The 26,089-nt window shown below is 52.9% G+C and overlaps 1 protein-coding gene across 1 annotated transcript; it reads left to right on the forward strand.

Moving 5' to 3' along the window:
• The first annotated feature begins 789 nt into the window (after positions 1 to 789).
• Positions 790 to 25,963, forward strand: Thra (thyroid hormone receptor alpha). Its single transcript, XM_013117664.3, has 9 exons — positions 790 to 948; positions 12,394 to 12,746; positions 15,122 to 15,189; positions 15,915 to 16,015; positions 19,174 to 19,321; positions 19,764 to 19,969; positions 20,977 to 21,123; positions 21,778 to 22,036; positions 22,629 to 25,963. Exons 2-9 carry the CDS (start codon positions 12,694 to 12,696, stop codon positions 22,877 to 22,879), a joined length of 1,233 nt encoding a protein of 410 aa, XP_012973118.1. The 5' UTR covers positions 790 to 948; positions 12,394 to 12,693; the 3' UTR covers positions 22,880 to 25,963.
• The last annotated feature ends 126 nt before the right edge of the window (positions 25,964 to 26,089 follow it).

A 26,089-nucleotide genomic window follows, 5' to 3' on the forward strand; every position in this document is an offset into this window, starting at 1 on the left:
GGGAGATGAGGGTGAGGGACAGCAGCGAGTCTTGCCCACCCCCGTCCCCAAGCTTAGCACGGGCTGTATATTGTTGGGAAATGGCTGGTGGGCATTGAATAGAAAGAGCCTCTATGGAGAACAGAAACGTTTGCAAGTGAATCCAGCATTAATGTTAGCAATGAGAAAGGAGGCATAAGGAAAAATGAGACTCCAAAAGGGTTAGAAAATAAGATGGTTGAAGTTAGGAGGATTTTATTAGAAGTTACCTGTCCAAAACTTAGATTTTGAGCTCTTACCCTGGCAGCTGTAATTTGTTCAAGGTCACACAGAGAGTTGCTTGGAGAGAAGGGACCCGAACTCTGAAACAAACTACCCCTAGCGTTTGGTATCTGGACTTTCTCCCGGATTTATAAGGTGCAGAGAGCTCCCCGAAACTTCCCCTCTACCCCAGGGTGCAAAACAGAAAACCCCCAATTCTCCCAGCGAGTAAAAGCTTTTTTTTTTTTCTTTTTAAATGACATCTTTCTCAAAATGTGTCACAGAGCATCGCTCCTCGACGGAGCCTCAGGGAGTGAAGTGGGCGAGTCTGAGCCTGGTAGAGGCCAAAGCGATCGAGGGGCTGTGGGGTGGCCGACCGGGGTCCCGGGGCGCGGATCCGGCGGAGGGGCGGGGGCCGACGGCTGCGAGGCGGCCTGCAGGGAGCAGCCGCGAGCCGGCCGAGCGCGCGGAGCCGGAGCCCCAGCCGGAGCGGGGCGGGGGAGGGAGGAGCCTGAGCGGCCGCCGCCTCTGCCGGAGGAGCCGCGGGGCCGCCACACTCGCCCCCGGCCCCCCCGCGCTCACTCGCACTCACACCCCGGCGCTGGAGGCGGGCGGCCCGGGCCCAACCGGCCCCCCATGGACGCCCCCGGCACGGGGCGCTGAGACCCCCGCTTCGTTGCCCAACTGGGTTCAGCGCGCCAAGCCAAGGTAAGGAGGAGGGAGCGAGGGGGCATTAATATGCAAATGCATCGCGATTGATTATGCAAAGCCGCGGGTCTCTGGCCAGCTCGTAGGCGGGCTGGGGGCGCCCAGGGGGTTCCCGTCGCCGACCTCTGCCTTTCCGGGCGCCCGGGTGACCCTGTCACAGCCTGAGAGCTAGCTACTAACGCCCTGGGAAAGGGAGGTGCTGTTAAGTGGTCGGTGGGCCCCGGGGTTCGCCCGCGGAGATGGCGTCTGGGCCTCCCCTTCGAGGGCCCGCCCGGCCTCTGTCCGGCCGGTCTGCTGCGCATTCCCGGGCTGGGCCCCGCTGCCTCCCGAGGCTCCTCCGCCCGCCGCGCCGCGGTTTGTTTACGGTGTGCCTGAAGCTTGTCGTGCCCCCCCCAACCCCCCTAGCCAAAGAGGGAGAATGGCCTTTGCAAAGCCGCCTCCAGCTACGGAGGGCAATGTGGGTGCGGCTGGGTGGGGGGGCTTGCATGGGCTCTGGGGGAGAGTGAAATCCCCCTCCCCTCCCCGCCTTCCCAGTTGAGCATGGCTTTCTGGTTGCAACACTCCTAATTGCAAAAACGCGGCGGGTGGGGTGGGGGGAATGTGAGCCTGTAGTAGTGGGGGTGTACTTGATGGTCCCTGGATGATTAGGAGAATTGCTGGCCTGTGGTGGGGAAGAGAGGAAGGAGTGGACCCGTGTTTGTGGTGTGTGTTTGTGGTGTGTGTGTGTGTGTGTGTGTGTGCTCCCCCTGTTTCCCTCCCTTTGCAACGTGTCTCTGGTGCCCCTTTTCTGTCTAGGTCCCTCCCTCGTCCAGTGTGAAAGGAAGGCTTGGGAAGATGTCAAAGGCAATGGAGAGAGCCACCCATTTAAGGGACCGGGAGTGGGGGGCACACAGAAGGAAAGCCAGGGAGATGAGAACCTGCCCCTGAATGCTGGCTCTGGACCCAGGAGGGGGAGGGGATGAAGGGGACCATTGTCCAAGACGAAGGGGGAGGCAAAGGTGACATGCAGACACAGATATGCCCACACAGACAGCCACATGCACACCCAGGGACACCCAGGCAGATTCAAGGACAGGAGCTGCTGGACACACCCACATGGAGACAAGAGAGGAGGCAGACTGCTGCTGCTTGGTAGAGCTCAGAGGGGTTGGACACACCCACGGGAGACCAAGAGCAGAGACAGCCCATGCACATACCCACGCCCGGGGTCACAGGGAGATGCTGTCACACACAGGGGCAAGGAGGAGTCACTGTCGCTATTACATGCATGCATGTGTGCACACACAGCAATTGCACACAGCCACACAATTACAAAAGACCCTGTCACTCACAAGCACACACGAGCTCACATGTGCCCAGTCATGCAATCATCAGTGCTTGCCGTGACAGTCAGTCACTCAGTCAAACAAAAAACACAGCTACACATCAACACATGTGTACACAACTTAGCAACAAGTATTTTCCTGGATTCGTCTGTGGAGCTGAGGTTCTGTAGACAATAAAACCTCTGCTACCGAGAAAATCAAATTCATCTGTTTAAAAAGACGTTTCTGCATAATTGTGCACAGGATGCATTCCTGATAATATAGTCTTGTTAATGGTGCAAAGCATGCATTCTTGATAATATAGTCTCGTTACTGTTGGTTGTCATAGCACCCAGTTACTAGATGGCAAGCTCCTTGAGACAGGGGAGAACCTCTAGAAGAGCCCTGGATCCCACCCAGAGCCTAGCAAAATGTGTGCTCTGTAAACACTTGTTCATTGATTGACTGTGGGAACTCCAGACACAGGTGCACTCTTTTACACCTAGTCTCCCAGGTGCAGGGGCCATGCTCAGGGCTCCGGTGTGCAGTCTCAGGTCCCACCTGGCAGTGCCCAGATAACCCTTGCAGATAGACACATTGTAGCTGGGGCAGGAATGCACTTAAATGCACACAATCACAGACTATTCCCTCTGGCTTCTTTCTATCTTCTAGGCTCAGCCGCTGTGTAGCAATGGGCTCCCCCCCCCCTTTAGAGGGACAGAGAAACAAGAGCAAAGTGGGTACAAGGGGGTTCCAGAGGGCCGAGTCATGGGCCTGCAGCAGTGTCCAGTGACTTCCAGCAGCTGGGATTGTCCTGGTTGCTGGGGGAGGGGTGTCTGGGGAAGAGTTGGGAGTGGCTCTCTGGCTCTCTCTCATCGCTAGCCTATAAGCCGTGGGGACCTGGCTGCCCCTGCTAGGGTTTATTTGGCTGGGGACCCTTCGTTGTCCCCAGCTGAGTGCCGCCTCCCACTGTGAATCTGCCCCCTTTCTCACCTCTGGTCCTCTTGTCCAAACTTGGAAGCTTTCCTTGGGAGGCCATATGCTGGCGAGTGTCTGCATGAGTGAGGTGTATTTTTGACTTGGAATTTCTCTCTAACTCTGTCTGTCTTTCTGTTGCTGTCTTGGGGTGTCTGACTCTCTCCTTGCGTCTCTGCCAGTCTGTAACTCTCTCTCTCGCCCTGTGCTTGTCTCCGTTTCTGCCACGGCCTCTTTGCTCAGAGCTGGCAGCAACGTTCTTCATACTTTTCCAGTTGTTAATGCTCAAAATCGGGCCCTCTGGCCCGCCCAGCCTGCCTCTGGGGTCAGCAGGAGGTTGGGGGGGTGGGGGTGCTCAGCTGGCTGCTCAGGACATCCTGCCCTTCCTTAATGCTGCAGCTGCGGCTGGCCAGCATGTTTTGGGGGCTGGGGCTGGGGAAAGGGAGGGGAGTAGGCTCCCCTGTTGACCCCTCAAGCTGGCAGGCCCCGCCAGAGAACACCAGTTCAGAGAGAGCACTTTAGGCTCAGGCTACAACTCTTTAAAGAGTTGGTGAGGAGGCTCCTCCCCTAACTGACCCAGGCGGGAAAACCATGCCCCCCCCTCACCTCGTGCAGCGACAGGAGTTGGCTGGACCCAGTTGGGTCTTCATTAGGACTCAGGATGGCCTTTCTTCACACCCCTGGCAGCTGAGACCTACCTCAGAGATGTCCCAGCAGCTGTGATTTCCTTGCCCAGCTTCTGAGGGTACAGCTGTTTAGACTGTGCCACTTTGGGAGGGTTGTGTGTACCCATACATGAGGACAGAAAGGGTGGCTCTTTGAACAGGGGTTACTGGCACAAGAGACTCTGAAGCCTGGGGGAGAATAGTGACACCTGCATGTCCAGCTGTGCTCCCTGTAGCCTTGGCCTGTTTGGATGAGAACATACTAGTAATGATTCCATCACAGAATATGTATAGACTTCAGCAGAAAGATAAACTGAGATTTATCACAAGGGATACATAGCTAGATGAAAGAACAAGGTATCATTATTCTATCAGGTCATACTGCAGATGTTACGTTGTTATGGTTAAAATCAGCATTTTGTTGTTTGCTTTGGAGTTCAGCTGCCTAGGTTTGAATCCTAAATGTCTCCTGCTAGTTGTGTAACCTTGAGAAGACTTTTAACTTCCTTCTTGCCTTATCTATAAACTAGAGATGATGATATCTATGTCTTTTAACTTTTGACATTTATAGTTGTTAAAATAGATGCTTGGGAGGCTGAAGCAGGAGGATCAAGGCCAGTCTCCTTTACACAGAGAGTTGGAGAGCAGCCTGAGCTATGGGAGACATTGTCTCAAGCAGATAGACTCATATACAAATTGCCTGGTTCTGCCAGGTGTTGGTGGTGGACGCCTTTAATCCCAGCACTCGGGAAGCAGAGGCAGATGGATCTCTGTGAGTTCGAGGCCAGCCTGGTCTACAAAGTGAGTTCCAGGACAGCCTCCAAAGCCACAGAGAAACCCTGTCTCGAAAAAAAAAAAATTGCCCAATTCATAGTGAGATGTTAGTAAATGGCAGGAGCCTGGATTCCCAGCACTGGCTGGAAAGCCTGAGGGAGGAAGCCCAGGAGTTTGAAGCCAGTCTTGGACATAAAGCGAGACTCCCCAAAATGCACCTTGTTCAGTTCTGGAGACCCTGGGATTTCTGAAAACTGCAGTAGAGAGTTGGGTGTCCTGAACACTACAGGAATGGGAAGGGAAGTGCGTGGAGAACAATGTATGTCCAGCCTCCTCATCATTCACATACCATCTCTGGCTCACAGGTTGGTTTTTTTTTTTTTTTCTAACAAGAACTAAGAGCCCTCCTTAGGCCTTAGTTCTCAGCAGGCCTCTCTGCCCCTCCTCTCCTGACCCTCACCTTTTAACTTAAAAGGAGCCCTTGGCATCTCAGCTAAAGGCACATGCATCAATGCCTGGGTGTCATCACATCTCTCTTGGGACAAAGTCTGAGTGTTGACGATGAGAGAGACAGAGAGAGTACATGCATGAACTCTCCAAGCCTCGGAGCTCAGGAAGGAGGGTACCTTAGGGTGCCGTCTCTCCAGCTACCTACCAGGACCGAGCCCTGGCTCGCAGATGCCAGATTCCCTTGGCACACGATGCCCATTAGGAAGAGGTGGCGGCAGGGAGGGAACTGAGATGCCGAGGAAGGAACAGCACGTAGCACCTGGAGATCCTGGGTCTGTCTTGGTGTCCCTTAGTCGGCTGTGGCTCTTAAGAATCGGGATCCGTTTTTCCACAGCCCCATTTGCTCAGCCCCTGCTCTTCAAGGTGAAGTAAGGACACTGAGTGGGCCCTGTTGGTTAGTGGAGTGACTCCGAACCTTTGGTGTGAGGGCAGTCTCAGTTCCAGTTCTCATGGCTGCAGCGGCGCTTAGGGAACTTTGGAGCCCCGTGAGGGGAGGCAGGTGTACTGTGTGGAAAGAATACTGGCTGGGAATTGGGGGCTGGGCTTTTGCCATTCACCAGTTGTGTAACTTGGGGCCTGGCTTTTTATTATATATTACCCACTTAGGGTAAGGGTCAAGAACATAATATTGGGCGTAGGGCTATAGCTCGGCAGCAGAACACTTGCCTGGCATGCATGAGGTGCTAAGTTTGATCCCTAGCACTGCAGGAAAAGAAAAGGGGAAAAAAAAGACAAGACACATAAAGCAGTATGTTATGTTCAATCTGTATTGCCGCCTGGCACGGTAAGCTAGCTGTGGATTCTTCTCTCCTCCCCAGCCTGGCAAATACCAGGCTGAGGATGCACGTGCCACCGGGAACCAGAGACAGTTTCATCTCTCACTGAGACATCTGTGACTCTCGTGCAGTAGGACACGTGTCATGTCCTTTTGCCTAACAGGCAAGAGATGGGGTAGCAGTAGGGACCTCCTTCCTGTTTGTTCAGAGGGGTCAGAAGTTCACAGGTAGACGGGGAGACAAAAATGGATATTATTGTACCCGGAAACACTGCCGTGCTGCTTTGCAGGTGGGCATTGGACCCGAAGAGAGGGAGTTAGGATTTACAGGTTAGGGCCCGAAGCACAGCCACACCCACTCAACAGTGGCGGAGAGTGGTGGTGTGGGCCAAGCAGCCCCACTTCTCTTCTCTCCCCTTCCTCCTGCAAGGGAAAGACCGACTCCTGGCTCCAAAGCCCTGGTTGCCTGTTTCATTTTCTCTTTTACCAGGCCTGGGGAGGAGGAGGGGACAAGCTTTGGTGACTATCAGCATTTTCATACACATCAGGGAGTGGGTGTGTTGTTCATGCATCCATGTGAGAGTGTTTTGTGCATGTGTGGGCTGGGTAGGGCTCTGAATATCTCCTGGAACGGGTCCTGGAGCCCTGTAGTTGTGCGCATGCGGGATGAATGTGTGAGTCTGCACGTGTCCATGTGTGTGCCTGAGACTCAGCTGCATTTGTTCAGCGCTCTCTCTCTCTCTCTCTCTCTCTCTCTCTCTCTCTCTCTCTCTCTCTCTCTCTCTCTCTCTCTCTCTCTCTCGCGCGCGCGCACACACACACACACACACACACACACTCTAATCCCATTCCCTCTTCCTTCCTTTTTCTATTCCTTCCTTCCTTCCTTCCTTTTCTAGTCTTCCCCTCCCTCTGTCTCCCTCTGTGTCTCCTCTCTTGCTCTCTGCCTCCCTCCCTCTGCCTCTGCCACTTCTGACTGGGTGGGGGTTAGCTCTTGCCTCTCTGGGGTGCCTAGGAGAACATCCTGTCTTTCTTTCCCCTACAGCATTCCTTCCCTTCCCAGGTGATGCTTCCTGTGGCTGACAAGCAACTTCTTCTGTCTTAGAAGAGGGGACTGCAGAGGGAGTACCCCCAAGCCTTATGCCCATGATGCCATCTGCTGCAAGTGCCTTGGCCCCATGACACTCATGCCTCCAGCATTCAGCTGCCCCAGCTCCCAGCTCCAATTACCCTGATGGCTGGGGGTTGGGTAGGGAGAATACACTATGCCCAGTTTTTTTTGGGGGGGGCGTTGCTGCCTTCTTGGTGACTTGGATTTCTTGCTGGTTTTTCTGAAGGGAATTGGGAAAGGGGACCTGAAATTCTGTGAGGGATGGGTGCACAGCCATCCGTCACTAAGTGTGGAGGTGTGGAGGCTGGGCATGGCCAGGGAGGTGACCTCTAACCCTAGCACCCTTGATGCTTTATGGGATTAACCTGGACTAGGGGGAGAGAGAAGGAGCAGGTGGGTAAGGCTGTGGGGGAGTGGGATGGGAACGCGGTCTTTGATGTTAATACTGGGCATCTGGCCCAAGACAGGGCCACTGTTTATGTCTTTCTGTCTTTGACCTGCAGGGGGGGGATTTCCTGTTATAGTCTTTGTGATGGTGGTAAGGGGGGGACGGACAGGGAGGATCCTTTGTTTAAGCAACCCGTGCACATCCCCCACCTAATCTCCCATTCCCTAGTTTTAAGGCCTACAGTAGCTAGGAAATCTGACTTCCGGGTCACTGCTCTTAAGTTCCAGAGTGTTCAAGCAAGATCCCACCCAGAGGTGCTACCTCTCTTGGTCCCCACCCCCACACCTATAAACTGTGCCCATGTCTGTGTGTACTTCTCTGCCACATGACACCTGCCAAGTAGTCCCTGCCTTCCCGCCTTCACTCTTTCCTGGCACTGGGATAGCAGAGAATTGGGTGGGGCAGTCCTGCCCAATCCATACCTGAGAACAGAACGAGGTATGGGTCATGGGAAGGAGGGAGAAACCCCAGTCCGAGGGAGCCATCTGTCCCAAAACATAGGGTATGTGCTGCCACCACAGGTCCTCAAATGGCCATAGATGCCCCCTGGCCACTGGTAGGTAGGTGCTGCTTGTGGGAGCCCACGTTGGCAGCGGGCACGTCTGCACACAGATGCCTGTTTGCCTGTGCATGCCCGTGTGTGCTGGGCTTACAGTGGCTGCCCAGGCTTCTCCACATTACCCTGGATGATTCCGTGGTATGGAATCAGGACATCTATGCAGGATGCCTGGGAGTTGGGGTGGGGGATTCTTACCCCCCGTCCTAGTAGCAAGCAGAGGGGAAGGGGAGAGGGAGGTGCGAACCTACCCACAGCACTATTAATAGCCCACATGCCAGGCCACCAAGAACCAGCTGTCACCGTGGAAACCATTTCTGCTCCCCCTCCCCCAGCCTCCATGGGGTGGGACTTAGGCAGGGCAGAGCACCCCCACCCATCTTTCTTTGTTACTTTCCTTTCTCCCTTTGTCTCTCTCTTTCATCTGCCTCTCTTCCCTTTATCTGCCCTTCCCACCTCACCCCTTCCTCGTTCTCCTTCCCACTGCTCCCTTCTTCCTTTTCCCCTACTTGACACCCCTAGCTCCACGCACATCCCTGCCTCACCTCTTTGTTCTTCCCTCTTCCCCAGTATTCCCACCACCTGCCTCTTCCTCCTTTTTCTCCCCTTTACAGCTCCCCACTACAGTGTGCATACATGCATGTGTGTGTGTGCTCTCGTGTGTGCGCGCGTGCGTGTGCATGTGTGTGTGTGTGTGTGTTTGACAAGGATGGCTGAGCTTTCTTCAAAGTGTTAAGGACAAAGTTCAGGGGCCCCAGGAAGGTAGAGCCATGCTCAGAGGCATGCATACTACTTACTGCTGGATGGCTGGGGGCAGAGTCCCTGTGCTAGCAGTCTGAGGAGTCCTTTGGGCGTATCCCAGGGATCCACAGACTGCAGAGCAGGACAGACGGCAGTGGGAACCTGGCATAGTGCCCATGGATGCTGCATTGGCTTCTTGTCCCTTTCCCCCCGTTGCAGAATCACTTAAGCTTAATGAAATGCTTCCCCCTCTATGGGCAACTTGCCCTTGCTGCCACCCAACAGCTCTTATCTGACAAAGAAGGAGTGGGTGGCCAGGCCAGTGGACAGGTGGGTCTTGCTGTCCTGCTGTCCAAATGAAAATGAGTATCTGAACCCTATAGCTCCACCCACTCTGTCTCTTTGGGTCTGACCTCACCCCCCACCTCCTTTCAAAGGATGTGCTAGGAAGGAGCTGGGGAATATTAAGCTGAACTCCAGGAAGAGTAGAAAGAGGCTGCCCTTTCAAGGTGGTTTATCCTTGACATAATACCCCGTCCCCACTAACCTTTTCCTGCCTGTAGCTAACCTGAGCTCACATGGTTCGTGCCTTCCTGCACGCTGGGCCTCTACCTGGGCTCCGTGTAGCCTTAGAGGTCCATATATATATATATATATATATATATATATATATATCCTTGGAGATATATAGCTGCAGGGGTTCTAGACTCTTGCTAGGTGCCAGGCAAGAATGCTCTAAGAAGTGAGGATGGCACCTTGACCCTCTCCCACTGCCAGGGTATAACCATAACCGGGGCTGCACCACCTGGCACCCAGGCACATTCAGCTCAGCACAGAAGTGAGGTAGACAAGGACCCTGCCCCTCCCTCTGTGGGCACGTGCAAGCCCTTGGCAGTGTCCAGACACATTTGGAGTTAAGGCTGGGCTAGGGAGGAGAGAGGGGAAATAAACAGGGTAGCTTAGATTGGCACTGCCCCATGTCTGCCTTGTAGCAACTGGTAGTGGTGGGATGCTGGGGGGGGGGAAGGGCACCTCCAGAGCTCTGGCCGGAGGCAGGAGCTTCCTATGCCACTGGTTCCTGCTGAGGTTCCCGGCCAGGCCCTGCCCACAGCTGCTAATACCCATTCCTACACACCCTGGCCTCCTTTGCCGGCCCCCAAGGCCTGCTCCCCAGGGCTGCCCCTCTCTCTGCTTGCCCACTCCTGGGTCTGCCTCCTCCCTTCCCTGGGGGCGCTTGGGCCTCCGGCTGGCGAGTGGATTTTTCCAGCTTCTGTAAACAAGTGGTGGCAGTGTGCCAGGCGGGCAGGAGACAGGCGGGGGCAACACCGCAGCCAGGGTGTGCCAAGCACCGAGGCACAGTTGGGGTGGAGGGGGGGGACAGGGAGGGAGACTCCCAGACCCAGGGAGAGAGAGAAAGAAAGAGAAAGAGAGATTCAGACACAGACAGACAGACAGATGAAATGAAGCTGCCTTGCTGGGCACAGACAGCAATGGGAACAGACTAGCCTCTATTGTCCACCCCCTACCTTGCTCCTTGCCTTTGCCCCTCTGCTCTAGCTAAGAGCAGTAGGCCCCAGTGCCCAGCCCTGGGCATCCCCGCCCACTTCTCCTACTCCCCCACCTCCACCCCTTAGGGCTGGCTACGCCATTATAAATTTATAACAGGAATTTCTCCACAAGCCAAGAAAAACTTGACCTACTTTCTCGATGGCTCTCTGGGCTACGTCTCCCCACTCATCCACCCGCCCCCAGACTCCTGTCCAGCCCCCAGTGCCCAGTCCTGGCCTGGGGGGTGTCACAGACATAATGGGCCCCTTTTCTGTGTTCCTCCTGCTGCCCTGTCCTGCTGCCCTGCCCCTGCCAATGCCCTGCTTAATCTCTGCCCCCTCCTCTCACCCTGACTCCTTATCAGCTCATGGGGGTGGGGCAGGGGGCCCAAGGCAAGGTCTCTGGTGCAGCAGCCACGTGATGGAGCTATGTGTGGAGAGCTAACCCTTTGTCACCCTCCCATATGCCTGCATCCGCCTATGTGCTTGCAGACAGGGTACCACAGGCCTGCAGCCAGGATCACAGTGGGCAGCTCAGAGGGACTGGAGGTGGGGCCGGGTCTAGCACTGTCCTGGCTCTAAGGAGCAGAAAAAGGCTAGCATTAGAGCAGGCTGGGACGTTGTGAGCTACCTGCTTCGTAGCTGCATGAACTTGAGGGACTCACCAAGTTTTCCGAGACTTGGTTTCTCCAACCTGGAAAGTCCATTTTATTATTTTTTTAATGCTATGCTGTTTTGTTCTTGATATAATGTTCACTGTATAGCCTAGACTTGCCTTGGATTTGTGACAATCCTCCTGCCTCAACCTCCTAGTACCGACTGGTCTCAAACTCACTATGTAGCTGAAGAAAACCTTGAACTTTGTTTTTTCCTGAGACAGGGTTTCTTTGTGTGTACCCCTGTCTATCCTGAAACTCACTTTGTAGTCCTCCGACTCACAGAGATCCGCCTGCCCCTGCCTCCTGAGTGCTGGGATTAAAGGCGTGCGCCACCACCGCTCGGCTAACTTTGGATTCCTGATCCTCCTGCCTCTTCCATCTGCAGGGTTCTGGAGCCCCCTTCAGCAGTCACGTCATATCTGTGCAGTCAACAGCAACACGTGCTGGTTTCCTTCCTTTTCCCGTCCTAATGGCAGCCAATCAGCTAAAGCAGCCAATTCTCATTCTTCAACTGCACACTGGGCTTTGGGACTTGCTGTGAGAGATCTAAGAACCCTTAAAGGAGCCAGGCGTGGTGGGGTACACCCTTACTCCCAGCATCCCCAAAGCAGAGGCAGATGGATTTCTGTAAGTTCTAGGACAGCCTGGTGTACATAGTGAGTTCCAGGCTAGCTAGAGCTACATAGTGAAACATGGTCTCAAAAATAAATAAATAAATAAATAAATAAGAAAAAGAAAAATCCTCAAGGGGTAAGAGTTGGGGTTTCATTAATGCACTGGAAGCAGAGAGCCAGCTCTCATTTGCATTTGTTGTCTGTCTCCTTTAAGAGAGGACTAGGGACATAAACCAGAGGGAGGATACACAAGACCCTGGGACTGCCCAGAATTGCTCGGCCCCCAAAAGGCACTAGTGTGAACACTCATAATCCCTAATGCTATCCCTCTGCCCCACCCTGCCTTTGTGGGGACCCCCCACCATGCCTGTGCTTCAAACTACTTGTCTCTGATCCCCTCTTGCCCTGTAACACTGACAAATCCTAAGAAATCTTGGGTAAAGGGTGGTAACAATAGCTAATATTTAATAGGCGCTCATAAAAGGCCAGGCATTTGTTTGAATGCGAGTATTGAGACTTGTCCCCCGCTGTGTAGATGACCTCATTCTTTCCCTTCATTCCCTCCCTGTGTCTGGGGCCTGTGTTGTAGCTCTCCAGCGGTACCTGTGATAAAAGGTTATTCTGGTCCTAGTCCTGGACCTTCTCTCCATGCCCACTGCCGCTTTGCTACAGGCCCCAGACAGTTACTAAATACTTCCCCTGACTCTTGCTCACTTAGCCACCCCAGTGGCAACTTCTTACCCCTGCCTCTCTCTTCTCTCCGCAGATATCTCCAGACAGGACAAGACTCTGAGGAGCCTCCCATCCCCTAACCCAGTACTATTCTTCACCCCAGCTTGCCCCTATCTCTCCCACCTGCCACTCCCCGGCCCCTCCCACCACCCGCCCTCACCCCTTTGGGGCGCAGGGCATGGTGTGAAAGGCTGAGTACTGAGGCGGGTACCATGGGTGCTGTGCCCTAGGGCCTGGGTGGCGGGGGGTGGGTGGCCTGTGGGCGTGGGGGGGGCAGTGTGCCCACCCCAGTCTCTTGGCGTGCTGGAGGGCATCCTGGATGGAATTGAAGTGAATGGAACAGAAGCCAAGCAAGGTGGAGTGTGGGTCGGACCCAGAGGAGAACAGGTAATGAATGGGTCTGGCAACCTGGTTGTAGCTACTCAGAGCAACAGGCATGGACAGGTCTCTGAGTTCAGGAGAGCGGGTCTCTTTTAAATACCTCTGAAGATGGACATGAGGCCAGCAGGCCTGCTGCCTACCTTTGTCCAGGGATGGAGGGCATGCATACATGTCTCAAGGAATAGGCACTTGGCTTGACAGATGCTCACTTAAAAGGAGGCAGAGATAGGAAACAATCATTACAGGCAACACGCATGGCCCCTTCCTTGAAAGTGCTGGGCAGTCTCAGATGGCCCCATTGTCCCCTCACCTTTGTAGCCCTCACTTGAGCACGTGTGATCCCAATGGCCTTACCATTTTCTTCCTCTTCCTACCAGTCCATTCACTATCTGACCACAAGCAAGCATGCTTGTCCACAAGCCACGGTGCATATAACATAGCATTTCCGGGTGCAGGCACCAATAACTATTGGTTACATCCCACACTTCTTTTTGGAATGTATTGGAAACCCCACACACACTCTTCCTTGTTCCCAGTCAAAGGCGGGCCCTGCTGTGGGGCCCCTCCCAGGAAGTGGACGTGCATGACATGAAGGTTTGACTTACACATGGATGAGGCATCACCTTGCACACGCAACTAGGGAGGAGTTACCTCTTATCTGCGCTAACCTAGATCAGTTCAGAGGGTCCCTGTCTTCCGTGTCTGCTCCAAGTGGCACAGAGCTCTGTCCCATTTGGCATGGTGTCCCAGGAGCTGTGCCTATGGCCAGGGAAATGGTGGGGGTGGGGTGCTCTGAAGAGCACTGTAGCTAGCTGTTGTCTAGGAGATCAGATCCTGCGCCAGAAGGCCGGAAGCCTGGCCAGGCAAAGCCCTTGTGTTCAAGACTGGTTCTTTGGAGGGGTAGAAATAGTGGATGGAGTTTGTGGTTGTGTAGGTGGGGCACTGGGTAAGCCCCTCCTCCCAAAGCCAACTTACTGTAGCACGCTTAGCCTGTGAGACACACTGTCACCATGTAACTGTCACTTACATCTCCTGTACTTCCCTGCCCAAGTTTATGGGCGAGCCTGCTCCAAGGTCTTGTAAAAAGGTAGGAATGAGGTTCTCAGTCCCTCAGAGCTGAGGCACCACTTCTTGAGCCCTCCCCTCCCCCATGGCTATGTGCCACCTTGTGGCTGTGTGTGGAACTGCACCCAGAGGTCTGAGTCGGGTGCTAGCCAAGCAGCCTGTTCGGCTGGGCCCCAGGTGGCCTGAGTTCGCCTGCACTCACACAACGGAACAGAAGGCGGGAGGCAAGCCTGACCTTCCAGCCTTGTAGGAGCCAGACAGGGGTAATCCCCAGGGTGTGTGAAGCACAAGACTGTCTGTGACCGTGACCCTGGCCAAGGTCACTGTGTCAGTGTGTTGGGAGCTGCACCAGGCTGGAGGAGGAGGGGCCCTGCAACAAGTCACACACAGGGTGGGTGTGGAAGGTTATACAATACTTGCATGCGTAGAGGCTTATGTAACCCGTGTGTGCTGAGGTTACGTAACACGTATGTGGGAAATCTGGCAACATATATGTGCTGTGGCTGACAGTTGCTAATAATACCTTGCATGGAGCAGCTCAGGGACCTGTTCCTGGCTGGTTCCAGTGCTTGGTGTCACAGTGCACTAATGACACCTCAGTTTTCTGATTTCTTATATGGAGGCCGCGAACAAGGTCAGCATGGGTTAGTTAGCATGTGTGCATGACCTTAGACATTAAGCAACATGTTTGCATGGCAGAGAGGATGGCACCAGTCCAGGGGCTTCTATAACACATGGACACATTGTTAGAAGTCATTGGAGAATGCCCTGAAAATTGCATGAATTTGTAGATCCTAAAGCTTATTACCATACTTGGGTTTATACTGAAGGCTGCATAGTTATTCACATGCGTGGGTGTCATGTTGCATATATGTATATATATATATACACACTCTAAAGGTTACATAGCTTTAAGAAATTTCCAAGGAGCATTCCATCATATTTGGCATAAGCTGAAGTCTTCACTATGTGAATGTCCTATAGATTGTGGGTGAAATGTGTATGTGGAGGTGGGACTTTAGAACACTGCTTACATGTGAGATGCGTGTGTATTTTGGAGTCTCATAGCAATACTTTTCTCTGTGAATGTGTTGGGGCCCTAAGCATAATTTTGGCCCCATTTAAGCCCCTTATCTCTCCCATGCAGCTGCCAGATAGCTAGACCCTTCTAAGCTTTGTCAGTTGATGTAGGGATAGGAGGTGGACTAAGAACTTAAGACAGAGGGAGCCAGACATGGCGGGTTTTGGAAGCCTCTTAGATGAGAAGAGACTGTCCAAAGGCTACTCCGTGATTCTTCTCACTTTGCCCCATGCAGTGCCAGGTCACCAGATGGGAAGCGAAAAAGAAAGAACGGCCAATGCTCCCTGAAAACCAGCATGTCAGGTGAGCCTGGCGACACATGCCCCTCTCCCTACCCCCGCCCCTGCAGAGCACGCTCGGCTCCTCCAAGGCTGGGCCTGGACCTCCTATGTCTCTAGAGGGAACAGCCTACAGAACATGGGTTGGATTTGTATGGGGGTGAGAATGGTGATTCAAAACATATCTTGGCCTTTAAGGAGGAATTAGGTCAGGAAGGGCCTCTCTCACCCTCCTATAACCTCCTCGTTGAAGGTTCTACCAGCTTAAGGGTGTCTGTTCTCCTAGGGTGGGTCTCTTTTCCCAACTCCCTATGCTATTCTGTCACTTAGATGTAACACTGAAAAAAAAAAAAAAAGTCCTAGCCAGGCCAACTGCAGTTAAAGCTGTTTGGGAATACTGACAGACGATCGCCTGAACCCAGGGGTTCAAGACCAGCCTGGGCAATATAGTAAAACCCAGGTCAAGAATAAATAAATACATGGAAGGAGGAGTGGGGAGAGCACTGACTGGGCAGTCAGAGCGAAGATTCCGTATATTAGAAGGCAAAGGGATGGACTACCCCCACCCCCTACCCCCCCCCCATGTGCCCCCAGGACTTTTCCTGTCTACTCGAGATAAGGAACGCTGCAGGGAGGTGGGCTAAGAGAAGAATGAGGAGGGCAAAGATGGGGGTGGGTACAATACAGAAGTTCCTGTACCGGGCGGGCTCCACACCATACCCACTGCCTCCACCCTTTCCCCCTTCCCAGGGTATATCCCTAGTTACCTGGACAAAGACGAGCAGTGTGTCGTGTGTGGGGACAAAGCAACCGGTTATCACTACCGCTGTATCACTTGTGAGGGCTGCAAGGTATGAACAAGCCACCTCCTGCCCCGTCCCCATCGCCCGAACCCCTTTGAGTCTCCACATGTGGCATGACAATCTATCAACATGTAACCTCAGCCTACCTGTCACATCATTTTCCTCCTCATGCATTTATTCATTCATTTGTTCATTATAATCCTCTCATATGCCATTTGCCTAACCTCTTTGAGCCTCGGTTTCTTCATTTATGAAATGGGGATAATTACGCTACCTTTATCATAGAGTTAATAAGGAAATTAAATGAAATAATTCACCTGGCACTGCCTTAAATACCTACAGAGGGGGGCTGGAGAGATGGCTCAGAGGTTAAGAGCACTGACTGTTCTTCCAAAGGTCCTGAGTTCAATTCCCAGCAACCACATGGTGGCTCACAACCATCTACAAGTCAATCTGGTGCCCTCTTCTGGCTTGTAGACAGAACACTGTATATGTAATAAATAAATAAATCTTTAAAAAAAATACCTACAGAGGGGTGGGAAAAGGAGTATGGCAGAGGTAAGAATTATAACTGTGAAAGAATCTTTAAAACAGTGCCAAGCACATCCAAGCATTTAATAAAGGCCAGGCATCATTCATCCTTGTAGTGTGCTAGGGACAAGGTACTGCACACTTGTAATTCCAGCACTTGGGAAACTGAGGCATGAAGATCATGAGTTCAAGGCTACCCTGGGATGGAGATAGATAGATAGATAGATAGATAGATAGATAGATAGATAGATAGGTAGGTAGGTAGGTAGGTAGATAGTGCCTCCAAAGCCACAGAGAAACCCTGTCTTGAAAAACCAAAGGGGGAAAAAAAGAATTGGCAGCATAGTAGTGCACGCCTTTAACCCCAGCACCCTGGAGGCACAGGCAAGCTGATGCCTATGAGTTGAAGCCAACCTGAGCTACATAGTGAATTCCAGGCCAGCCAGGGCTACACATTGACACCCTGTGTCAAAAAACAAAAAGCATGAGGGATACAGGATGTGTCCTACCCTCATGCTGCTTGCGGTCAACCAAAGAAGCAATCTGCAAACCAGAATCAGTGTCTTTCAAAATGTGGATCATGGAGGTTTGACAAGATGGCTCTGAGGGGAAAGCACTTGCTGCCTGATCATGAGGATGTGAGTTCAAATCCCCAACTCCCGTATAAAAAAAACCAAGGATGGCAGCATATCTGTCTGTAATCCAAAACTGTGAGGCAGAAACGGGAAGGTCCTTGGGGCCTGCTGGCTGGTCAGTCTGGCCGGTCAGTAAGTTCCACAGTGAGACCCTGTGTCAAATACGAAATGAGATCCAAAGGGCAGAGAATGAGTGAAGAAGACAATAGAGTTGACCTCTGGCCTCCACGTGTACATATGTGCATGCACATATACACGCATGTGTGCGCGCACACACGCACACATACACACACGCACACACGCACACACACACTCGGAGGTATGATCGATTCCTGGGTCATATACAGCACTAGCTATGATGCAGATTCCCAGGCTGCATACACCCCTACTTAGTCCAAACCTTATTGTGCTGGAGCTCAGAAATCTGCTTTTAACAAGTGTTCCAGGTGATCCCAATGTACCTGAAAAGCTGAGAACCCATGCTGAAGGATCATAATGGGGACATAGAAGAAAAGATGACTAAAGGTTCTATCAGACGGTCAAAGGTCACAGATTGGAAAAGCCTATTAGATTCAACCTGTTTCAACCTGTATGGCTCTTTCAGGACCACCACCTCCTGCAAATACAGGTCTTTCCAGAAAGAAACCATTTAAAAGTAGGTGAAACCAGGGATGGTGGTGCATGCCAATAGTCCCATATGCAGAAGATGGAAGCAAAGAGAAGTTCAAGATCAGAGACTGGAGAGATGACTCAGAGGTTAAGAGCACTGGGTGCTCTTCCAGAGGTTTGATTTCAATTCTCAGCAACCACATGGTGGCTCACAACCACCCATAATGGGATCTGATGCCCTCTGCTGGTGCCAAGGTAAACATGCAGATAGATCACTCATGTATATAAAATAAATAATTTTTTTGAAAAAAGCTTTATTTATTATGTATACAGTGTTCTGCCTTCATGTCTGCCTGCCAGAAGAGAGCACCAGATCTCATTACAGATGGTTGTGAGCCACCATATGGTTGCTGGGAACTGAACTCAGGACCTCTGGAAGAGCAGCCAGTGCTCTTAACTATGAAGTCATTTCTCCAGCCCACAAATAAATCTTTAAAAAAAAGTTGTATTTCAAGGCCATCCTTAACCAAATAGTGAGTTTGAAGCTAGCCTGGCCCACATAAAACCCTCTCACAACCTGGGCCATGGTGGTGGCACATGCCTTTAATTCCAGCACTCAGGAGGCAGAGGCAGGCGGATCTCTGAATTTGAGGCCAGCCTGGTCTGCAGAGCAAGTTCCAGGACAGCGTTCAAAGCAATACAGAGAAACCCTGTCTAAAAAAAACAAAAAGCAAAAACAAAAATTTACAAGCTATTAATGCTCCCACTCAGTGCATTTTCTTCAATATTGATCTTCCTATTTTATAAATCCTGTCTGCACACACACACACACACACACAGGTGAAACATTGTGCATGAGAATGCTTTTAGAGTCATTAAGCAAGCTAGGCAGATATTAATTGGACTTTCCAGGGCTGGCAACGAAGCTCTTTTGGTTGAGTGCTTGCTTTAGTGTGCACAAACCCTGGGTTCCATCCGAGCACCACATAAGCCAGCTGTGGTGGCGCATGCCTGAAATCCTAGCACTCCAGAGGTCAGAAGTTCAAGGTCAGACTTAGCTACATAGTGAGTTTGAGACCAGCTTTGGCTACATGAGACTGTGCCTTGGAAAATATATGATAAAAACGTGAAAATGATTTAAAGTAGGCTTCCAGGGCCTCATAACACCCACATCAGCCCAGGCCCAATGCTGTCTACCTCACTCCCTGTCTTGCCACCACAGACATTCCTCCTCTCTCTGCAGCTTGAGGGTAAGGGTGTCTGTTTCTCAGCTCCTTTGGCCTGGTAGGATCTAGCAGTCCGGGCCTACAGTGATGTGTGGATGCCGGGTGACACTTGCTTCCCTTGCCCCGCCCTTACTCGGCGAACTGTGCGGTTGGCTCAGGAAAGGGAGTCGTAATTGGTGAAAACCTGCTTCGTCCCCCACCCTAGGGCTTCTTCCGCCGAACGATCCAGAAGAATCTCCATCCCACCTATTCCTGCAAATATGACAGCTGTTGCGTCATTGACAAGATCACCCGGAATCAGTGCCAGCTGTGCCGCTTTAAGAAGTGCATCGCCGTGGGCATGGCCATGGACTGTAAGAGGCACCCATGGGGCGGTGGAGTCAGGCAGCTGTGGTGGGGCTGAGTGCAAGGGTAGCAGATCCCTTCCTGGCGACCTTCAGGGCAGAGTGATAGCCAATCCAGGTCAGGCTGGTTGTAAAATCCCCTCTCAGATGCCCTCATCCCAAAGGAAGTGCAATTCCTGTGTAGGCTTGATGCTTCTTGCCATCTGAGGACCCCAGGGAAGGCACATCTAAGTGAAGAGGGGCTATTTCCTCAACTGTGGGTTGAGTAGAACGTGTTATTTCTCAAGCCAGCCTACTTAGAGTTGACTGGGTCCCAGTGATTAAACATGGTTCCTGTTGTGCCACCCTATTGCCTCGTGATTTGGGAAGTCACTGACCTTTGTACTAGGACAAGCAATTGCTGAGCATCGTGGGGGGGTTGCCATGCAAAGTGTCTTTTGTCTATTAACAGTGGTTCTAGATGATTCAAAGCGGGTGGCCAAACGCAAGCTGATTGAGCAGAACCGGGAGCGGAGACGGAAGGAAGAGATGATCCGATCGCTGCAGCAGCGGCCAGAGCCCACTCCCGAAGAGTGGGACCTGATCCATGTTGCCACAGAGGCCCACCGCAGCACCAACGCCCAGGGCAGCCACTGGAAGCAGAGGCGAAAATTCCTGGTAAGAAGGCATGCACACCGAGAGAGCAGAGGCTTGCCTTTCCCGGAAGCCTTCTTGGTGCACGGTACCTGTTGGCAGTTCTGGTTTTCTTTTCTTTTTCTTTTTGTAATTTATTTTTATTGTACATTGGTGTTTTGCCTGCATGTATATCTGTGTGAGGGTGTCAGATCCCCCGGAACAGGAGGAACAGACAGTCATGAGCTGCTATGTGGGTGCTGGGAATTGAACCCGGGTCCTCTGGAAGAGCAGCCAGTGCTCTTAAACACTGAGCCATCTCTCCGGCCCCCAGTTCTAGTTTTCTACGCCTGTATACATGCCTTTGCTTTCCGGAGCCTGTCTGTTCCATCCAGTGGGGTGCGCCATGAGAACGGGGCCTTATCTTCCTGAATTCCAAGGCAGAGCCAACCCACAGGGACTGAGGATAGAGTCAACATAACAGTATTTGGGGCACCTACAGAGCTCCAGGCATTGTATTGGGCCCTCGCAGGCCCGACTGCCAAGTTTAGGGCCAGATTGGAAGGCGGTGGGTCACTGAGGCCTGTCTCCCTGATAGAGTGTGCTAGGGATGGAAAATACATAAGGGAGTAAGAGAGCTACAGTGCCAAGTAGCTGTGTTTGTAAAGCACTGGTTGTGACTCTGGTCGCACTACTTAACTGTGCTAGGCTTCTGTCTGTGAAGTGCATGGGATTGTGTCTTCCATATAGATGAGCTGTATAGAACAGGTGGCCAGCCTATGGCCTGGTGTCATGTTTTCAGTCATTATGGCTGTGTTTCTATTATAATTTATTAACTGCTATTCTCACTATTTTCAGTATTAGCAAATTTGAAATACTTGCCCCAGACTATTTATTCTCTTCCTCAAAGTTGAAGCCTTGAGGTTGGAACACAGTCATGTCTGGGACTTTTCCCCCAAGCTGCCTTGGAGCTCCCCCTGGTGGGCAGGGGGTCTCAGTGCGCAGTTGAAAGGGGTCCACAGCCCCCAGCTGACCCTCGTCTCTCCCTGTAGCCGGATGACATTGGCCAGTCACCCATTGTCTCCATGCCAGATGGAGACAAGGTAGACCTAGAGGCCTTCAGCGAGTTTACCAAGATCATCACCCCGGCCATCACCCGTGTGGTGGACTTTGCCAAAAAACTGCCCATGTTCTCCGAGGTGAGTAGCAAATAGAAGGAGAGACTTGTTAGAGGGAACCTAGGATCACTTCCGAGGTCACATAGCCTCACTGGGTATTCCTCTGACGTTTTCTGGACAGAGGGAGTGATCCTTGTAGACTAACAGATATTTAACGTGTACACACACACACATACACACACACACTCTCTCTCTCTCTCCCTCTCTCCTCTCTCTCCTCTCTCTCCTCTCTCTCCTCTCTCTCCTCTCTCTCCTCCATCCCTCCCTCCCTCCCTCCCTCCCTCCCTCCCTCCCTCTCTCTCTCTCTCTCTCTCTCTCTCTCTCTCTCTCTCTCTCTCTCTCTCTCTCTCTCTCTCTCTCTCTCTCTCGTCTCTCCTAGAGTGACCATTTTACCTCCAGGCAGCATGACTCATCTCTTCATTCTGCATAGCACTAACTGGAAATAGAAATAGATTGTTGTACTAGCTGTGGGACCTTGGCCAACTTACCTAAATGCCCTGTACTTCAGTGTTTTGAAGAGGACTGGAAGAATGATAGGACCTCACTCTTAGGCATAACTGTGGGATTTGAGTGCAGTAGTGCATAGGTGGGTGTGGCCCAGCAAAGAGGATGGGGAGGTTGTGGGGCCTGGAGAGGATGTACTGAGTGGTGGCCTGTGGTCCCGTTGTTCCACAGCTGCCTTGCGAAGACCAGATCATCCTCCTGAAGGGGTGCTGCATGGAGATCATGTCCCTGCGGGCAGCTGTCCGCTATGACCCTGAGAGCGATACCCTGACGCTGAGTGGGGAGATGGCGGTTAAGCGTGAGCAGCTCAAGAATGGCGGCTTGGGTGTAGTCTCTGACGCCATCTTCGAACTGGGCAAGTCACTCTCTGCCTTTAACCTGGATGACACGGAAGTGGCTCTGCTGCAGGCTGTGCTGCTAATGTCGACAGGTATCTTACCGTGGCAGAGAGGTCCCAGGAGCTCCCAGGAGCTCTAGAGTTTATCTCCTCCTTGGGCTTTTTGCTTGCCCCCTTTATTGACCCTGCATAAGCACTGTGTCATCCCTCACGCCCCGGCTCCCTCTCTGTAACTCAGTCCCTCTGCCCCCTAGTCCATGCGCTATTATTTTACTTTTTAATTTTTTTTGTCTTCATGTTTGGTCTCTAGACTATTTATTGCTTTTGATTTCCAACCTTCCCTCTGCCTCTGTTCCTCCTCTGCCTCTCCTTATGGATCCCTTCAATTCCCTGAGTCCCAGTCACCTGTTCCTGCTGGGTGGCTGTTCCTACCCATGTCCCTCAGTGCCCTTTTTTTTTTCTTACTTGTGAGGGGGTTGACACAGGGTTTTGTAATTCTGGCTATCCTGGAACTAGATCCACCTGCCTCTGCCTCCTGAGTGCTGGGATTAAAGGCGTGCGCCACCACTGCCTTGATCTCTCCTGGCATCTCTGCCTCAGTGTCCCTTCATGCCCTCCTGAATGTTTTCTCCTGCGTTTTTCTCAGATGCTTGGTACTCATGTCTCCTGTCTTCCCTCCCTGCAGACCGCTCCGGCCTGCTGTGTGTGGACAAGATTGAGAAGAGTCAGGAGGCGTACCTGCTGGCGTTCGAGCACTACGTCAACCACCGCAAACACAACATTCCACACTTCTGGCCCAAGCTGCTGATGAAGGTGACTGACCTCCGCATGATCGGGGCCTGCCACGCCAGCCGCTTCCTCCACATGAAAGTCGAGTGCCCCACCGAACTCTTTCCCCCACTCTTCCTCGAGGTCTTTGAGGATCAGGAAGTCTAAAGCCTCAGGCGGCCAGAGGGTGTGCGGAGCTGGTGGGGAGGAGCCTGGAGAGAAGGGACAGAGCTGGGGCTGAGGGAGAACCCCCCACCTCTTCTCTCCTTCCTCCCATCCTTGGATAGATGCAGCTCCCATATAACCCCGCACTGCCCAGTCCCCCTCAGAACCTCCAGCCCTCGGACAGGGCAACAAATGAACTTGCTATGAAAGACAGTGTGGGAGGCTTGGGGCCTAAATCCTAGAGTTTCTGGGACCCCAACCTCTAAGAAAATAGGGGAAGGGAGGAAGAAATAAGAGGGACAAGCCATCCTGATTGTAGGGTCAGGAGGAATGAGGAATAGTGGCAGGTGCCCTCACTGACCCCTATACACACAGGAGAGCCCTGCCAAGTTTCTTGGCCTAGATTTCCCTTCAGGCCACAGGTCTCTACTTCCCCAAATACCTGGGTCCTGGGTTCAAAGGACAGTTTGGCTTGGCTCCTCCCCTGGAGGCTAAAATGGTAGTCATCCTAACTGCACTTTGGAAACCAATCGAGGGGAGAATATAAATGAAGAAAAACTAGACAGAAAAGAAAAAAAAAGACAAAAAAGAGAGTGTTAGAGAGAGAGAGAGAGAGGAGAGAGAGAGAGAGAGAAAGATGATATTAAGTTATTAGCTGAGGCTGGCCCAAGGGGAAGGATCCCCCCTTCCCACCCCCATGCACTTTGAGAGCTGCCCTTCTGACCCCCAGAGAAATGCCCCCAGCAGACCTGCAAGGGTAGGGCTGCTGATTCGAGCTGTGAGATGACACAACAGGGTCCTGGCACCCCCTTGCCTTGCCCCACCCCTGTGCCCCTTTGGCACCGCACCCCAGTACTTCCTCGCTCTGCCACTCGTGCCCGCTGAGTTCCATCTACCTCTCACGCTGGATGCCAGCTGGCCCCTCACCAGCCTGCCCTGTTGCCCACACAGCTCCCCTTTCAAGTGCCCAGCCCCAGGGGCCTCCTGTCTCCCTCCCCCTACACCTTGGCACCCACACACAGGAAGAACTGTGGCCCGGGCTCCTTCCCTTCTCATATCCTGCAGTATTAGCTTACCCAGATGCTGCTGCAAAGGGGGGGGGTGGACATGTGTGTCTCCCAGAACCTCCGCCCCTGTGGGACTCTGTTTCCTGTCTGTTTTCTGGGCTCCCTTTGCCCTCCTTACTCCCACTTGATGCACTAACCCAGACATAGGGCAGGTTGGCATGCAGTGGGTGTTTCTATCAGTGGCACTTAGGGGCCCAGGGGAGGAGGCACTCCCCCTGTTTTCTTTGAAGCTCTTTAGACCAGCCACCCCTCTGCTCCTGGGAACCCTCTCCCCTCTTCTTTTCTAATTCAGGGACTTTGGCTTGAGCCATCTCCCACCGTCTGGTGAGGAGCGCTCTGTTGGTCTGCACTTGGGTGAGCTGCCCTCCTCCTCCTCCTCTTCCTCCTCCCTTTGGCTACAGCCCACTCCTCTGCAGAGAGAGAGATGGAGGAGGTGGCCCTCCCATGAGTGGGAGGGACGGGAGGAGAGGGAGAAAGAGCAGACCAGTGGCCCTGGGCTCAGGGCTGCATGTCGGCAGGGACGGATGGGTGGACATAGATGTCCCCGGAAGCCATGGGGAATGGGGCAGGGGGCGGGGGAGGGGTGCCAGGGCTTCCTGCGCTTTGCACTATTGGGGCAAAAATGTCTTAAGCAGTGGGGAACCTGCCACCCCACTCTGACCCTCAGCCTGCCACAGCCCCTACACACACACACACACACACACACACACACACACACACACACACACACACACGAGGAAGGCAATGCTTCGCTGTCCTCAGGGCAGTGTCCTCTGCCACTGTTCAGGTGTTCCAACTGGGCAGAGGGCCTGGAGGAGCATCTCCTGTCACCTGTGCATGTGCCTGCCCCACCCCTTGGGGCCCCTGGGCCACCTGTGCTATCTTCGTCTCTATCCTCTTTCTCTCTCCTGGGGTACTGATTTCCGGATTCCTCCGGTCCCATGGGTAAACCCTCTCATACCTTCCTCCCGTACCTGGGGGCCCAGTGGAGTTCCTGACCTGCCTGCTGTCTCCCCTCCTCCCTTTCCATTCCCGTTCTCAGCCATGGGCATGGCCTCTTACAGGCACTTGGGAATCTCCCCTCCCCCAAGTCATATGAGCTGTGAGCCCCTTCCCCTCAGCCCTTCCCCTCCCCCTCAGTGATGTGGAGTGTATGTGTGTGTTCCTATGTGTGATTGTATGAGTGAGTACATGTTATGGGGAGGAGCCAGAGAGACTCAGGAGTGCCACGCACCTGCTCTAGAGAGGCAGCTGTCCCAGTCCCTGCTGTGGAAGTGGGGGACAGGGCCCTCTCCTGGGGGCCATTGGTGCTAATGGGGGGATGGTCTCGGCATGGGTGCTTAGCATGCCTTCCCCCAATGTTGGCCCGGGGCACTAGGGCAGGCCGGGTGGGGCAGCAGGTGCAGTATTGATGGGAGGATAGGTTGCTGGGAGAAGGTGGGGGGCCAGGCCAGGACAAGGGGGTGCCAGAGCCATGACCACTACCCTGCCCCTACCACTGCCTCTCCATCTCAGTATTCCCCTCCCATCACTTATAACACACATACCTCATCCAGCCTCCTCCCTGCTCAGACTTGGGGAGGGTGGGGGAGGAGGAGCCCCTACCCCTTCCCCAGGTAGTGAGTCTATAGGGCTGGGAGAGGGCAGGGCAGGGCGTGTGACAGACACCGTCCATTGGGGGAACGTACTTCCTGCCCTAGGAACTCCTGGGTGGAGGGGGAACACTACCCAGAGGCGCTACTGAATGTATGAGAAGCTGGTGCTGGGGTGGGGGGAGGGGGTTTATGGCTAGAAAACAGGGAAGGAGATAGGTCCCTTCCCCAGAGAGGGGTGGGACCTGTAGGGGTGACTTGAGGGGCTCCTACTCCTGCCCCACAGTTGACAATCAGTATGTCTGTTAATGTGCGATTTTTCACCCCATTGTGTTTTGGGTCAGGATTTTAAAGAAAGATATTTTTATGGTAATTGTTGCTCGTCTATTTTACTATATATTTATGTAATAAATATATGATGAAAATAACCCCCATGGGCACCCCCCCTTAGACTTGTGTGCTGTTCCCCCTTATTCTCCCATCTGCTGGCAGAGTACCCACCCCACACGCTGACCAGATGGAGAGGTGCCCCCCAGCCTTGGCAGTAGTCCCCT

The sequence above is a fragment of the Mesocricetus auratus genome, unplaced genomic scaffold (genome assembly GCF_017639785.1).
Source record: "Mesocricetus auratus isolate SY011 unplaced genomic scaffold, BCM_Maur_2.0 Super-Scaffold_100007, whole genome shotgun sequence".
Classification (NCBI taxonomy): domain Eukaryota; kingdom Metazoa; phylum Chordata; class Mammalia; order Rodentia; family Cricetidae; genus Mesocricetus; species Mesocricetus auratus.